At 41.9% G+C, this 16,230-nt stretch overlaps 1 protein-coding gene across 3 annotated transcripts in view; it reads right to left on the bottom strand.

Moving 5' to 3' along the window:
* Window positions 1–16,230, bottom strand: part of UTRN (utrophin) — a 497,025-nt gene that overhangs the window by 279,658 nt on the left and 201,137 nt on the right. For all 3 annotated transcript variants that reach the window (XM_075267488.1, XM_075267486.1, XM_075267487.1), the window contains 2 exons: window positions 15,948–16,153; window positions 13,292–13,446 (listed from right to left, as the gene is read on the bottom strand). In XM_075267488.1, the coding sequence (XP_075123589.1) occupies window positions 13,292–13,446; window positions 15,948–16,153 (361 nt within the window). The remainder of the gene's footprint in view (window positions 1–13,291; window positions 13,447–15,947; window positions 16,154–16,230) is intronic.

A 16,230-nucleotide genomic window follows, 5' to 3' on the forward strand; every position in this document is an offset into this window, starting at 1 on the left:
ACACATTAGGTATCTCTGTGTCTGACAGTGCCCGGTCTACTGAATATAGGGGATCTGCAGTGCTCCTGTTCCGTCGGGAAGGGGTTAGTAGGAGCACTGCAGATACCCTATATTCAGCCAGGCTGAATTCCAAGTGTGTGTGTGGGGGGGGGGAACAGTCCTCAAGCTCAGGGAAGGACCAGACAGACAACCAAAACACCCCCTCCCCTTTCCCAGCACCCAGCAACTACTGCACCCAAAAACTCTGACCATTTTAATTTTTGAAGTTTTCCAGTAGCTGCTGAATTTCCACCCCTAGGCTTATACTCGAGTCAATAAGTTTTTCCCAGTTTTTTATGGTAAAATTAGGGGCCTCGGCTTATATTCGGGTCGGCTTATACTCGAGTATAGCGGAGTGCAGGTGTAAATTTAGAGTCAGTTTGTTGTTTTTCCATTCTTTATAAATCTACATTTTTTACTTTATGTCACGTCTAGATAGAAACACACAAATAAATGGCCAATTATACATTGATAATATTCTCAGATGTTTGGAGCACATCTTGTTTATGATAGAAAAGCATATTGATTTCCTGCAAGCCATCTCTCCTACACAATGCAACATTCATACGCTCCTTTATAACCAGGATTATATTCAATTAACTGAGTCAGTGATGTTGCGAGCGCCGCGGCCGTGCAAGACACTCCAAATTCATTCAAAAGATAGGATTCCGGATTCGTCATCCGTATTGAATCCTCTTCAAAGCTTTGCACACAAAGGCCATGTATTATGTCCCCAAAGCCCTTCATTTAACCTCCAGCAGCTGACGAACCTTAATGTACAGTAATGTAAAGGTTTTCAGTCTTGCAGGAGCCTACTGAGACAATACATTTCTCATGACAGATTGCATTAGCTTAGAGATATGCCCCATCCTATGTTTCAATCATGTCACCAGCACAATTTTTCAAATCTTCCAGACTAGCAATGCAGCTAGGACTGGCAAATAGATATTCTGTCTTCTATAAAATGCAGGTCTGGGTAATAAAAAAAAAGTGGCATTTGCTTTTAGAGAGCTAAAATAGTGCCAAGTGCAGCACATAACATTAAATGATGAGGTTGTCACCCAGCATAGCCTACACAAATTCTATGTTGTTTCTAAGGAGACCGAGAGCCCTGGCAAATAGCTCATTTGGGGACATAGTAGTCAAACAAATCACTGGCCCACAGCAGCCACTACAGGGCAAATACGGTATTACATGCAACCATTAGGCTGTGAGCTGCTTTGCTTATGAAGTGGGATAAATGCGCAAACGCAGGGGTGTGAAATATGGAAAAGGATTGTCAAGATGAAACAATCATATTAGACAAGTTCCGTCAGCTCTCCTGACATGTCTGTTTTAGTAAATATGTGTATGTAGTAGAGATGAGCGAGTAGTACTCGATCGAGTAGGTATTCGATCGAATACTACGGTATTCAAAATACTCGTACTCGATCGAGTACCACTCACTGTTCGAATGTAAAAGTTTGATGCAGAACCAGCATTGATTGGCCGAATGCTATACAGTCAGCCAATCAACGCTGGTTCTTCTCCTACCGTTAGAAGTCTTCTCCGTGCAGCTTCCCCGCGGCGTCTTCCAGCTCTGAATTCACTCTGCCAGGCATCGGGCCTGGGCAGAGCCGACTGCGCATGTCCGCTTGTAGTGTGGGCATGCGCAGTCGGCTCTGGCCAGGCTTGATGCCTGGCAGAGTGAATGAAGAGCCGGAAGACGCCGCGGGGACGCTGCACGGAGAAGACTGCACGGAGGATCCAGCCCGACCCTCACTCGTGGACTTGGTAAGTATAATTTGATCGAACGTTGCCTACCACTGAAACGAGCATTTTCCCTCCATAGACTATAATAGGGTTCGATATTCGATTCGAGTAGTCGAATATTGAGGGGCTACTCGAAACGAATATCAAACTTCGAACATTTTACTGTTCATTCATCTCTAGTATAGAGTAAATGTGTCTTGGAGAATATAATCTCATTAATCCGCATGACACCTGAGTGAATTAAATAAGTGACAGCTGTCATTTTACTCAATAACAAACATATGTAAAACATATAAAGTTATAACTTGTTTTGCAGAAGATCCTTGAAATCCCCAAAATCTTTTGAACAATTTATTTTGAACAACTTACCGTAGTTTTACCCCCTAGTCACTGAACCCCAGCTCAGAGGTACAAACTAAACTGGTTCCATGTTGTCTCCAAATAACCATACTGATCCGATGGGCCAAAGCCAATTGAATATCCACAAGGTGAGACTCCCAAACTTATATAACAATTACTGAAAACCTGAGGACTTTGGCCCCTACTTTGGGGACCCTCCCCCCAAAAAAATCCATTTTAACATTCCAGCAACCTAAAGATTCCCCCTCCACCGCCATGGCCACCAAGACAAATTCTGTTAATGTACACATTTTACTGGCCAACCAAATCCATTCACAAACTCCACTGACCCAACAAGGGAGGAGATTCCCTGGTAATAATCCCTCAAAATGGACCCCACTATCACTTGTCTGTTATAAGTCCCTATGCTCACCCCCTTTCTACCCCCATCCGCTAGATCACCTCATTATCATGTAGATTTATCTCATGCTAAACCCTGTCACGATCAGTAACACAGTCAGAGAAATAGTCAGCACTGCCAGACTATACAAAGTAGATGTGAAATATACTCACACGTAATTCATTGGGAGACATCAGGGCCACATGATACTGTGTGCAGGGGCCACCTGGGGCATATAATACTGTGTGCAGGGGTCACATAATACTGTATGAGGGGTCCATAATACTGTGTGCAGGGGTCACATAATACTGTGTGCATGGCCACTTGGGGCATATGCTACTGTGTGCATGGCCATTTAGGGACATAATACTGTGTGCAGGGGTCACTTGGGTCATATACTACTGTGTGCATTGTCATTTAGGGACATATAATACTGTGTGCAAGGGTCACTTGGGGCATATAATACTGAGTGCAAGGCCACTTGGGGCATATAATACTGAGTGCAAGGCCACTTGGGGCATATAATACTGTGTGCAGGGGTCACTTGGGGGATATAATACTGTGTGCAGGGGTCACTTGGGGCATATAATACTGTGTGCATGGCCACTTGAGGCATATAATACTGTGTGCAGGGGCCACTATGGGACATAATTTACGCCAATATTGGGTATAATAGTGTTTACAGGAATGCATGTGTTCATAGGGAACGGGAGCCATTATTCCAGAGTTCCCCCTTAAAAAAAAATTCCAATTTAAGCACTGCATATAGATAGATAGATAGATAGATAGATAGATAGATAGATAGATAGATAGATAGATATAGTAGGTATTAGCAGTAATGCTCTTAGTGCTAGCAGACTGTTCTATCAATTTTTGTGCTCGTCTCCTCTTAGGTCTCACAGTACAGTCACAATATGGTGCTAAACCACAAGCATATGCACTAGATATCAGAAGTGCAATAACAGCACATTTTATCACTTTGTGGACATTGCTGATGGTTGCCAAGAGGCGACCATAGACATTTGAAAAGCTTATGATAATGATTTTCATTCTTATTACTATTAATGTGTGGTGCTTAAATGACCATGAGGAGATATTTTGCATCTTGACTCAGAATATGAATAGCCATATCTCCTGTGACAGCTGAAACTTTAGCTTTTTACACATTTGACATAATATCCATTACAATCTTCCTAGAACAAGCCATATATACAGGGAGTAGCTTGCTGCGACTTCAACATGGATATCAGAGGAATCAGGGAATGGGTGGCAAGTAAAGAAATTGTTAATCCCATAATTTCCATGACAATGGCAGACTGAAGTCACCTTTTGTATTTTCTCCTGTCTGCAAGACAATAGTCTCCATTGTTGACACAAAAAAAAAGAAAAAAACCAAGAAGAGCGGAAGCATGTCATGTATGGAGAGTGCAGCGCTGCTAGGAGACAGGCAAGAGATAAGAAGGTCCACAATGTGGCTGGTAGCCTGCAGTATAATATTCACTAGTCCATGATGCTTGACGTTTATTCTACAGACTAGTCACTGTTTTCATTCCAATTATTTCATTTTTATCTATCTCTGTGGAAAAATATAATTCCCGTCCAGGCAAAATGCTCAATCCATTTCCTAGCTTGGCAAAAAAACTGCAACAAAACCCCCCAGCTTTTTTGCAATGTGAGGCTTTAGCCCCTTTGCACACGACCATATGAATGGTCAGTGTGTTATCTGGGTTTTTCCAGGATAGTACATTGGCCCATTCATTTCTATGGATCCATGCACATGACCATGAACACGGTCACGTGTGCAGGCTGTCAGTCCAGGTTGCAAAATATAGAACAGGTCCTATTCCTGTCCCATGTATGAGACCTTGATGGCACTTGGCAGCACTGTAAGTGACCGTCTGCTTCACCCCAAGTGTGAGAAGGAGCTATCGCAAGTCCTTCCTTCCAACTGCGATCAGGCTACATAATCTACATCAGACCAAGAGAAGATCACTCCGCACAGAGAACTAAGTGATCCTGAAGTCTTTCTTTCTTTAGCTCCTATGGACTCCTAGTATATCTTCTCTTCTCAGCTTATGTGTGTCTACTTCCGTAATATATTACTGTCTATCATCCTGTATCTGTATTACTATGCTGCTGTAATATAATGAAATTTCCCCACTGTTGACTAATAAAGGATTATCTATCTTATTTTACTTTGCGTCCCTTCTCCTCAGCTCTTATTCAATGAATGAAGGGCCACGGAATGGCTGATGCATCTCGGGTGACATGAATCCTATCCACGTTACAGATACTGTAAAACGCTGCAGTTTTTGCGGTGGTGAAAAGGGCCCCAGCCTTCATTATTTCTCATTGACTTTACATGAAAAAGGCAACTAAAAATGAAGGTGTGAATACAGCCTTTAGAAAGTCCTTCCAGAGAATACAAGCTGGGTTATTGGAAAACAGACAAGTGAGGACAATAAGTTTATACGAGAGACCTGCAGATGACACAATTCCCTAATATCATTTCTTAAAGGCCTGAAACATAGATCTTCCCTTTAATTACACGATAAATATGGTTATGTTTTTCCATGTGTTCCAATCCATATCTAATATACAACCATGTCAATCAGATTTCTGGGAAAGACAATCTCTGCTACATAGAGGAATAATCTATAGAAACCCAATTCTGTATTTGTACTGTTTGCACTGATCTCTCGAGAATCCTAAGAAGAAGTAGAATAGAAGCAATTGGTGTTAGACCGTAAGTGACTTATGTGCTTTAATCTGTTTTATATCAGTGTAATATTAATACCAGTCAAACACCTGCAGAAACACTGGGTTATTAGATTACTTGCAGCTATATAAGACGTATGGGGTAATACAGAAGATGGCACAGCAGAAACCTTTAACTAGGAGGATATACTATATACTTATACAGGTTACAAGACAGAACGAAAATATTAATCTGCTCAGAAAAATTCACAACTTCATCATAAAATAGTACCGTATATACTCAAGTATATACGGTATATAAAAATATCAGTTCTAATTAATCCTGATGAAGGGGTTTTAGACTTTAGCAATGATGTATTTTTAGTTGTGTTTCTTTGCATAATAGTAAGTCTATTAATCTGATAGAAATAGTCTTTTTTTTTTCCCGCTGCCTATTAAATGCTCATCCTTTAGAGCAGATCTCCGGCTCATAGCAATAAAATAAGTAGTGAAATTCAATCAAGGGATTTTATTTTTCCAGCAATCACAGCTAATAGGTATTGGAGTGATTGCATCTATTGTTATGGTCTCATTCATACTTACGTATTCTGGTTGGATTTTGTAAGGCAAAATCAGGAGTGGAACACATGTAGAGTAAACTTACTTCACTGCAAAATAGTGACCAAAATATGGAAGTGTGAATATGGTCTAGACTAGGGGAAAAGAGTGATAGAGACATACACCATTGAGTCTGATGGTCCCTATTAAGGTCCAGGACCCACGTGGCATAGACGCCGCACTTTGGCAAACGTCACGGCACAAACCGCAACATTTTAACCTGTGTGGACTTTCTGTGAAAAGTGCCGCAAAAAAAAAAAAACCAAGATGCATTTCTGACACCGGGTTTAGTTGTCCTTTTTTGCACAGATTATGTGAGTACTGTAATCTACGGCATCTTGTATCTTAATATATATGATCTATAGGGCCTGTAAGGTTGTGGCTCATCTGTCTCTACAATCTCTGATGCTATGATATTTCATTCCTGTGATTTTTCTTAAATTGGTTTTATAACATCAGAAAAATATTTTCTCTGTATTCTGTAGGCTGTGTCTGGTATTACAGCTCCACCATGTTAGGGTGGTTTCCTGCTACTGTTATTTAATATCCGTTGCCCTCATCCATCACAGAACATTAAGACTAAGGCACCACGGAAGGAACCGCCGTGCTAAAACGCTGCAGGAACAACTGCCGTATGAACGCATTGCGGTTCTTCCTGCAGCGCTGTGAACAGAAAGTTTACAGAATTTTCCTCCGTGGACTTTCTGTTACGATTATATCTATGGGAAAACCGCCGGCGTTTCCGTAGATATAATTGACATTCTGTGATTTTCAAAACTGCAATGGTTTTGGAAATCGCAGCATGTCTGTGCTGCGATTTTTTCCGCAAAGTGGGCATGGGATTCACATGAATCCCATCCACTTTGCAAGTACTGTAAAAAACTGTGATTTTTTTCCTGAGGCGTTTCCACCACGGCCAAATCGCTGCGTTTCCGGCCTGTGGGGCCCTGGCCTAAGGCTGAGTTCCCACGTTACAGAAACGCAGCTTTTTTGTTGCTGATTTTGTTGCGGTTTTTTGAGCCAAAGCCAAGAATGGCTACAAAAGCAATGGGAAATATAGAGGAAGTTCTTACACTTCTACCTTCTGCTCAATCCACTCTTGACTTTGGCTCAAAAAAAAAACGCAGCAAAATCTGCAACAAAAAAAAAGCTGCATTTTCGCAACGTGGGGCCTTAGCTTAAATGACAGCTGCAACAGCTATAAAGGATGACAGTGTTTTTTTGTTGCAGATTTTGCTGCTTTTTGAGCCAAACTCAGGAGTGGATTGAGCAGAAGGGATAAGTATAAGAACTTCCTGTATATCTCCCATTCCTTTTGTAGTCACTCCTGACTTTGGCTCCAAAAAAACACAACAAAATCTGCAACAAAAAAAGCTGCGTTTCCGCAACGTGGGGCCTTAGCCTTAAGCGGCTCCAGGTCTCCAGCACATGCACTTTGTGGTGCATGGTCCTAAACTATCTGACAAGTTCCTTTTAAAAAACCATTAACTGCAATACCAGACACAATCAATAGTGGCGCTGTTTCTACTGTAGAAAAAGAAACAGACGTACAATCCCTTAGAAGTATGGGCGTTTGTTAGTGAGTACTATGCAGCAATGATGCCAGATTTATTACAGGGATCATAGAGACAAAGCAGCCGGGATGTCAGGAGACAGATCATGTCCTATCTGTGCTGACTCATTAATTTTAATAATATTAATAAGAAAAACACACATCTACTTTTCTAAAGTAAATTTTCCACGTTAAGTCAATATATATTTCCATTTTTCTTTTCAACACTTCTTTAATCACATTAACTATTATTTACCGGCTTTCTTATTCCATACAAGTCCCATCAAAACGGAAAACGGATTCTGAACATATCTAGCGCAAGCAAACCAATCTGAGAAATGGAAGTACATTTACGACAACGCAGCAACATTGCAGTCATGTAGAACGATTAGATATTACCAACTATATGACAATCCATGTGTCAAACTCTTCATTTACAACAGCATTAAAGAAATATTAGCTCTTCATATTATTTCACACTGCTCAGCCTGGTTACCCGGAGCATTACTTTATACATCTTATTGGAAGAAAGTCAAAGAAACGTCACAGACCTTAAGGCTGTGTGCAACCTATGACAGATTAAAGGGGATGTCCAGCCTATGTGGGATGATTCGATGCTTCATGTATGAGGCTGTGGGAACAGGAAAACACAGGAGAGGTTCTACATATATCTGTCTGCTTTGCAGCCCTGGCTGAAGGAAGCAAATGGACCCATGGAGGCATGGGCGGGACGTGGATATTAATCATGTGCTGTCAATGCCATTTTATACACAATTTTGTGTATGTAGCCTTAGACCCCATCATGCACACAACCAAGTGTGCATTTGTTGTGAGGCAGAGTTTGCAAAGGATTGCTATTGGATAGGATCTTCTCCATAATCATCGGTGTTGTCGGAACGGAATGAATCCAAATGTATCCCCCATAGGGTGTATGCAGAATGGAATGCACTCGGATGTCATCCAAGTGTATTCCGTTGCAAACTCAGCCCCATATTGGATGTACACTAATGTCCCACGGTAATGGGACAACCCCTTCAATCCTATTCCCTTGCATGAGACTGAGCTGCAGGTTACTGAAAAACATGATGTCACATGCCCCTTCAAGCAGCTAAATGGTGGAGGTACCAGGGGTCAGACCTCCACAGATTTAATAAAGATGATCTATTATAAGAAAAAGGAATAAGAGGAATGTACTTTTTTTTTTTTTTTTAATTTAAAAATATGATCAAATTGATCTTTTTCTGTTTCAGGGGCCTCTTTAGTGGTATCATGCCCTGCACTGGAAATCCATTGTCCCTGGATCCCCTACAATATACTATGTCCTCTTGGGCTTTTCTCAGCTACTGGGTTGCTATTTTATAGTTACTCCTTGCAGAAATACATATATAGAAATCAGTAGTAGTAAGAGATGGGGAGGGTGGAACGTCCCCAGCCTGAAAGAGAAAAGTAAAGTGTGCTGCAGCTATAATAGGACTAATAGCAGCAGAATAACAAATAGGACACTATGTGTGAAGGCTTATATAGAATAGACTTCCCAGCAAGACCCTGTAGATATTTCAGAATTTCATGTAAACCTAGTTGCAGTATTTAGTGATAAGCAGAAATAGTCCAGAGCAAGTTTGGGAGATATTTCTAGATGTGCTCTGTGCATGTGGGGGGAGTAGATTAGCTGTGACATCATCTATTTACAGCAGGGGTCTCAAACTCAATTTACCCGGGTGCAGCTGGAGGTAGAGTCTGGGTGAGGCTGAGCCGCATCAGGTTTTCCACAAGCTATGCGCGTTGCAGCAAATTTAGCCCCGCCCCATTTTATAGTGACTCCGCCCATTCTCATTCATATTTCATGTGTCCCCACACAGTATAATCCTCCTACAGTCACCCGTACATTATATGTCCCCACATTATAATGTTCCCTTCCAACTGTCCCACAGTATTAAAGGGGTATTCCCACGTCGCACTCACCAGTCTTCACTGCTGTAAAATCTTCTTTCTTCCTGGTTTCTTGCATCATTTGGTGGGCGGGGTTTCACATGCAACCTGACGTTTAGCTCCACCCCCAAATTAGTGTGTAGCTCCGCCCACCGCATAGCGTGATCCTATGGGGTGGCTGAAGGGCCTGTGATGTCATCAAAGGTCCTTAAACACTATATGCACATTATTGGACTATGAAGTACAGGCAGGAGCAATTCCATTCTGTGTTACATACAGAGACTGCTTGTCTCTGCCATAATGAACACAATTGAATTAGCTAGCCTGATAACTGGGAGAACAGAAGACGTTCAGAAATGAAAGCAGCTCCTCTCCCCTATCTGAGTGCAGGAAGATAGGTCACGTGGTGTAGACACAGGAATAGCTAGATACACAGGCTCGCTCCCGTGCACTTAGCCCCTCCTCCCTCCCCCTGAGAGCAGCAGATACATCACTTGACTTTTGAGCAGATAAGTCAGGTCTGTGTCAACAATGAATTGAATAAAGTAAGATAGTGGACAAGCAAAGCAGTTTTGCTGAAGCAGTGTATTTAGGAAAAGTCTTACATCCACATTAACAAGCAGTATAGATAGGATCCTTGTGATGGGACAACCCCTTTAAGTCCCTCTCCTGGTGCCCCAGTTTAAACTGGGGGAAACTAGAGGGGACATGAAACTGAGGCATCTGGAGGGGGACATTAAACAGTGGAGGTAGTTGAGGGGGGCAATAAATTAATGGCAGCTGAAGTGGGACATTAAACTGGGGGCAACTATAGGGGGACAGGTCCCCCTACAGCTACTGCCACGGTTTAATGCCCCCTCCAGTTGTCCCCAGTTTAAGTGCCCCCCCTTCATCTACTCCCAGTTTCATCTCCCCCCACCATTTCTCCCCCAGTTTCATATCCCCCTTTATTTGCCCCATTTTATGTCCCCCCTCCATCTGCCCCCAGTTTAATGTCGTCCCTCCATCTGCCGCCAGTTTCATGTGCCCCTTTCATCTGCCCCCAGTTTCATATCCCCTCCATCTGTGGACCTAGTTTCATGTCCCCCCATCATCTCTGCCCCGAGTTTCATGTTCCCCTTCCATCTGTGGCCCAAGTTTCATGTCCCCCATCATCTCTGCCAACAGTTTCATGTTTCCCTTCCATCTATGGCCCTAGTTTCATGTCCCCCCTCCATCTCTGTCTCCAGTATAACGTTCCTCTTCCATCTCTACCCCAAGGTTGCTGAGAGACAGAGAGACATACACACAGAAACACACACACAAACACAAACACACGGACAGACAGACACACACACTCTCCACCCTGCATCTCACATTCCCCTCCCCTCTCAGTACCTTTAGACGGCACATCCCTTCATCTTCCGGGCCGGCACACTAAGACACGCCTCCCTAGTCACGTAACATCTGACGTCACACACAGGTCCTTCAGTTTACAGCAGTACAAGCTTTCCACCGATCACTCATCGCTCTTTTCACTGTTATAAGAGCGGCGGGGGGGGGGGGGGGGGGGGGGGGGGGTGATTGGAGGAAAGTTTGCTAAGTACAACACTAAAGGGAGCTGCGTATGACCGTGGAACAGGAGTATAAAAGCGTGACTTTCCTGCTAAATACGGGACAGTTGGGAGCTATGTATTGAGGAGGGGGCCACAAACTATTGTCCCAAGGGCCACAGTTGGCCTGCGGGATGCGAGTTTGAGACCCCTGATTTACAGTGTGGATGCAAGGATGGATATTTTGTGGTGATATGGCTTAGAGATGTCACCTTCTATTGTTTTGCTAGCTGTCTTGTCTTTGATCTCAATGAAGTGACTACTGCAAAGAAATCCCCTTAAGAACTGAAATGTGTCAGTCTATTATTAGGCTTAGATGCCAAAGTAAAAATTGAAGAATATAGTACTTAATACAGGTAACGGCATGGAAAGTTAATATTGAAAAAAAATTATACAAAATTCTTAAAAATATGCTAAAACCTGGTTTAAAAAATAAGGTAATTTTCTGGTGACACATTCCCTTTATTCCTTTAGTCACAGAAACACATTTAAGTACACTAGAAGATTGCATAACTTTAAAGTGGAACAGCCATAGCAAATTGTGTTCCTGCATTAGTACAACTAGTTCACTTGGATCTAATTTATGTTTTCGTTGTGCTGTCTACCACGGTGCATTTTTATATACTGATAGGAAGATCTCTGATGGAATGCCCCATAGTGGCCCCTACACACAGTATTATAGCCCATAGTGGCCCCTGCACACAGTATTATGCCCCATAGCGGCCCCTGCAAATACTATTATGCCCCATTGTGGCCCCTGCAAATGGTATTATGCACCATAGTGGCCCCTGCACACAGTATTATGCCCCATAATGAACACCCATGAACAATTATTATATTCTGGGGTCTTTTCAGTGGAAAACATAGGGAAAACAATGGAAAACATAGGGATTGTGATAGCGATCTGGCTTGTACATCTTGAAGACAATGAAAGGTAGACTAAGAAAAACAACAGTCTGTGAACATGCCAGCAACAAAAAATAACATCCAGGCAAGAGCAAAACCAATGTAAGGGTCCATGATGCTGGCATACGTGCGTATCACATTGAAAGCAATAGGTAAAAAAGCCTCCCATTGATTTCAATGGGGAGCACGTGTATACCGGCACCCATAGAAATCAATGGGATCTGTTTTAACACCACTCACTCTGAACGAGTTTAACATTCAGAATGAGCGGAACGTTTACTCCGTGTGAAGGCTCCCTAATAAGAAGTATCTTGAGAAACCATATAACAAGCTGTATTATGTCTATCAATATCAATACAGTCCACATTAAAGATCAGACATCTGTACCTGGACTGGCATAAAGTTTTTTTTTATAGTAAGTAGAGTTTTTCTTTAGTTATTAAATGTAAAATCTCATGAACAAACTTCAGTCCTACAAAAGCATAAATGATATTCATACTAGTTCTATCAATCTGTCAATGAGTGACAGCATAGAGACACAGACTGGGAAAGTTATGGTTTTATTCCTCAATGATATACACAAAAACATATCTAAAAAAATACATCTATCTCTTCATGGTGCATTGATACCCAGCGAGCTATTAAAGCTAGGCTACAAAGAATATACTCTGTGATCCTATAATAGACTTGGCCAATAAATTAATATGAAGGTAAATAAATAATACCATCGGAGGAGTAAATAAAGTACCGTACATTAATTTCCAATTATTTTACCTGTTTCATATATTTAATCATATCGATGGGAGCTTAAATGGCTGATCAATGGGATGGGAGCTGAAATATTTCTAAAATGGAAAGGTTGCAACATCTATAGACACTATCTGGTATCTCCTCTGTGAAGCTGAGAATGGCTGAAAGGCGCTAAAGAGCGCTGTGCTAAATTTTAGTGATTACAGGGGAACTCTAGCCGACAAACAGTGTTGGGGGATCTATTAAGTGAGTAAGGGTTCATTTACACTCCATTACATTTTCTCCTTTTAGGCTGAGGCACACATTGCGGAAACACAACTTTTTTTTTTTTTGCTGCGGTTTTTGAGCCATAGCCAACAACGAATACAAGAGGAAAATGGCTGACGGACATGCGCAGTCGGCGCTTTTGGATGAAGACGCGATGGGAGTGTGAGAGAAGAGGCGGTCCAGAGAAAAAGACAGAGGCGTCACTGGAGACTTTTCAAGCAGCAACAACCCCTACTGCTGCGAGAAAACTCATTTGTATAAGAAGAAAGAAGAAATGTCTCAGGAACTGCGGCGCGGATTAGAATAATAAAGGTAAGAGAAGAATAACCTTTCTTAAGGCTATTCCTACAAGTACTTAGTTTACAAAGGGAATTGTAATGATAGAATCCCTTTAATGCTGATATGAATTTCCACAAAGTTACACTATAATCTATGTCCGTGTTTACTCACCGCTTGTTCATGTTCACCCAGTTCATGTATAACTGGTCACTGGCCTCCTTAACTTTCCTTGTGTCATCAGTGGAGTAGTCACGAAGAAGCTTGTTTGAGAGGTCATTGAATGTGTCCATGACAATCTCACCTTTGTGCAGGTCTTGCACTATTACCTAAAAAAAAAACAAAAAAAAACATATATTTAAAAAAAAAAAAAATTGAGATCATGCGACAAAAGGTTGTCACCTCCTGGAGAAAACTACAGACATCTAGGTCTTTGACATTACAAATGAAAAAAATCCTTAAAAACAATAGCTAGGAATATTACTGGTGCCAAAGGCCTAAGTAACTGAGGTTAGCGAGCCAGTAGGGGGTCATTAACTAAATGTATGGTTCGTCAGCATATAGAATTGACTTGGAGTGTAAACCGGTTGCCAAAATCTATACCAATAATTTTAAGCTGCGATGGGTCATTGACCACCAAGACGTACCTTAGATAAGCACAAGCCAAAATACTATCACAGTCCAGAAAATATATGACAGTGCCGCCTTCTACAGAAATGCAATATACTATTTAATCAGACATATTATTAAACATTTCTTAGAATAAAACGTAGTTAAATCGACTGATACAACGTACAAAGGGAACACAAATAGATGGAACAGTTTGTACATGTCTATGAATTATTATAATGTTGTTAAATGAATATTTTAAAGGGCACTAAATCCTGGATCTGCCAACATCTAGTTAGTAACAAACTCAGAAAATCAACTTTCCTTGTAAGATTGTTTGTTTTATAGCAAACTGATACTTAGCAATTGTGTTGTAACGGTGCCCTCTATTGTTCAGTAATAGCAACTGCATGACAATATCCTTGAAAATTTATAGCAGCAAATATTTTAGGATGGATCACTGTTCTACAGAGCTGCCAACTAGTACATATTAAATAGCTGAAAATACAGAAATCATTTTTCATCTTGGAAATATATAACTTCTGTATCCCATAAGCAATAGCTGGTTGATAATGTCATAAATAAAACATTGGTCTAATTAAAATCATCATTTTTAAATGTTTTGAGGAAGGAATAGGTTCGTTTGGAAACAAACTTTATACCTCCTGTGTCATTTTTGCCTAATACTTGGTCACGCTTCGACATATTCTGGCAGGTTAGCATTTACCAGACTAAGGCTAGGTTCACACCTGTGCCTGGATTCCATCCTCAATCTGCTTCAAAAATGTGCTTAAAAAAGACCTTTCTAATCTCATTTTTCGGGCGGAAACCGGTGCGGAAAACCAGCAGACCCAATTATAGTCTATGGGGTCCACGGGTAACGCCTTTTTAAGCGGATTACGTTTCCATTCTTCAGGTCCCTAAGCGGAAAACCCTAATGCAAAACCTAGTGTAAGGGCCTGTTCATACATTGGAAAATGAAAGGGAATCAAGACTCAAGGCATAGAATCTGTAACTGAATCAGCCTCGGAATCCGCAGCAAGATTGAGCAGGGAGCTTATTTTTTGAGCATTCTGCTCCGATGTATTGAATGGGAGGCAAAATCAGGGGAGAATCAGCTACAAATTGTTAATTTTTTTCTCTATCAGTATGTCTTTGGAGTGCAGGAGGAAACCCACACAGATACGAGGAGAACACGGCCCAAGTGGACTCCCCAAATGGAATATTGAACACAGATGTGAACCAGGTCTTAGCCTTTAGGGTGCATGCACACTACGTAACGCCGGGCGTGTATGAGAGCCGTACACGCCGGCATTACAGCAGACTGCCGAACACTTCCCATTCACTTCAATGGGAGCGCTCGTAACAGCGGCGTTTACGAGCGCTCCCATTGAAGTGAATGGGAAGTGTTCGGCAGCCCTGCTGTAACGCCAGCGTGTACGACTCTCATACACGCCCGGCGTTACGTAGTGTGCATGCACCCTTAGGGTAAGTTCACACAGGTCAGGTTCCACCTCAGGTTCCGGTCCAAAATATGGGTAGCACCGGCACTCCGCTGAATGGGCCTAGTCGGGGGGAGGGAGTGTCTTCAGGCCGAATCGCGAGGCGAATCCGCCTGAAGAATGAGCATCTTGCTTCTTCTTCCAGGAGCCGGAACAAACCGTCTCCTGGAAAAAAGAACTGACCGGCTCCCATTGATTTCAATGGGAGCAGTCTTTTTGGTAACGATTTTGAGGCGGATACGGCCTCAATATCCAGACCAAAAAACTCTCTGTGAACCTACCCTTAAGGGTTTTTCCAAGATCCAAGACACAATAAGTGTCTCATTGCTGGCACCCCTTTCAATCATGAAAACAGGGGTAACGTCTTCTGTTTGTATGGAGCATCGGTTGTGCATGTTTATTGAAAACCACTGCACCATTCAAATGGGAGCCCTGTTCTCAATAGTGGTGGGATCCAAGGAAAACTAGAACGTAGAATATATAACAAGAAAAATAACTTAAAGAATTCTTCATACCCCCAAACTACAAAGTATAGAAACAATTTGTGAAGGGGAGACTGATATACAAAACAGGGATATGGATGAAGCATGGGAGGGTAAGATAAAAGTATTAGGGGGTCATTGCAATTAGGAGAAAGTCAAGAAGTAGGATAAGACACTTTAGTAGGAGAAAGAATAGAAGAGGAATGGTGAGGAAAGTATCTGATAAGAGGTTTTCACCTTGTTCTCTGCGATCTGCTTCACCAGTGTGTCTTTGGATGTCTGAGTGAGGGTGTAGAGTCGGAAGTCGGTCTGGTCCAGGACACTTTGTATTTCCTTCCTTAACTCGTCCCACTTGATGCTGTCAGCCAACATGTCTTGTAGCTGCTTTTGGCGCATCTCTACACCGTGCAGTGTACTGTCCCAATGATTCTTCAACTTCTCCGCTATTATTAGAAAGAATGATAATAGGTAAATGGGTACAACAAACAGGTAACATGCAATGGGTTAAGTATCCACACCA

Source organism: Leptodactylus fuscus, chromosome 3, assembly GCF_031893055.1.
Source record: "Leptodactylus fuscus isolate aLepFus1 chromosome 3, aLepFus1.hap2, whole genome shotgun sequence".
Lineage (NCBI taxonomy): Eukaryota > Metazoa > Chordata > Amphibia > Anura > Leptodactylidae > Leptodactylus > Leptodactylus fuscus.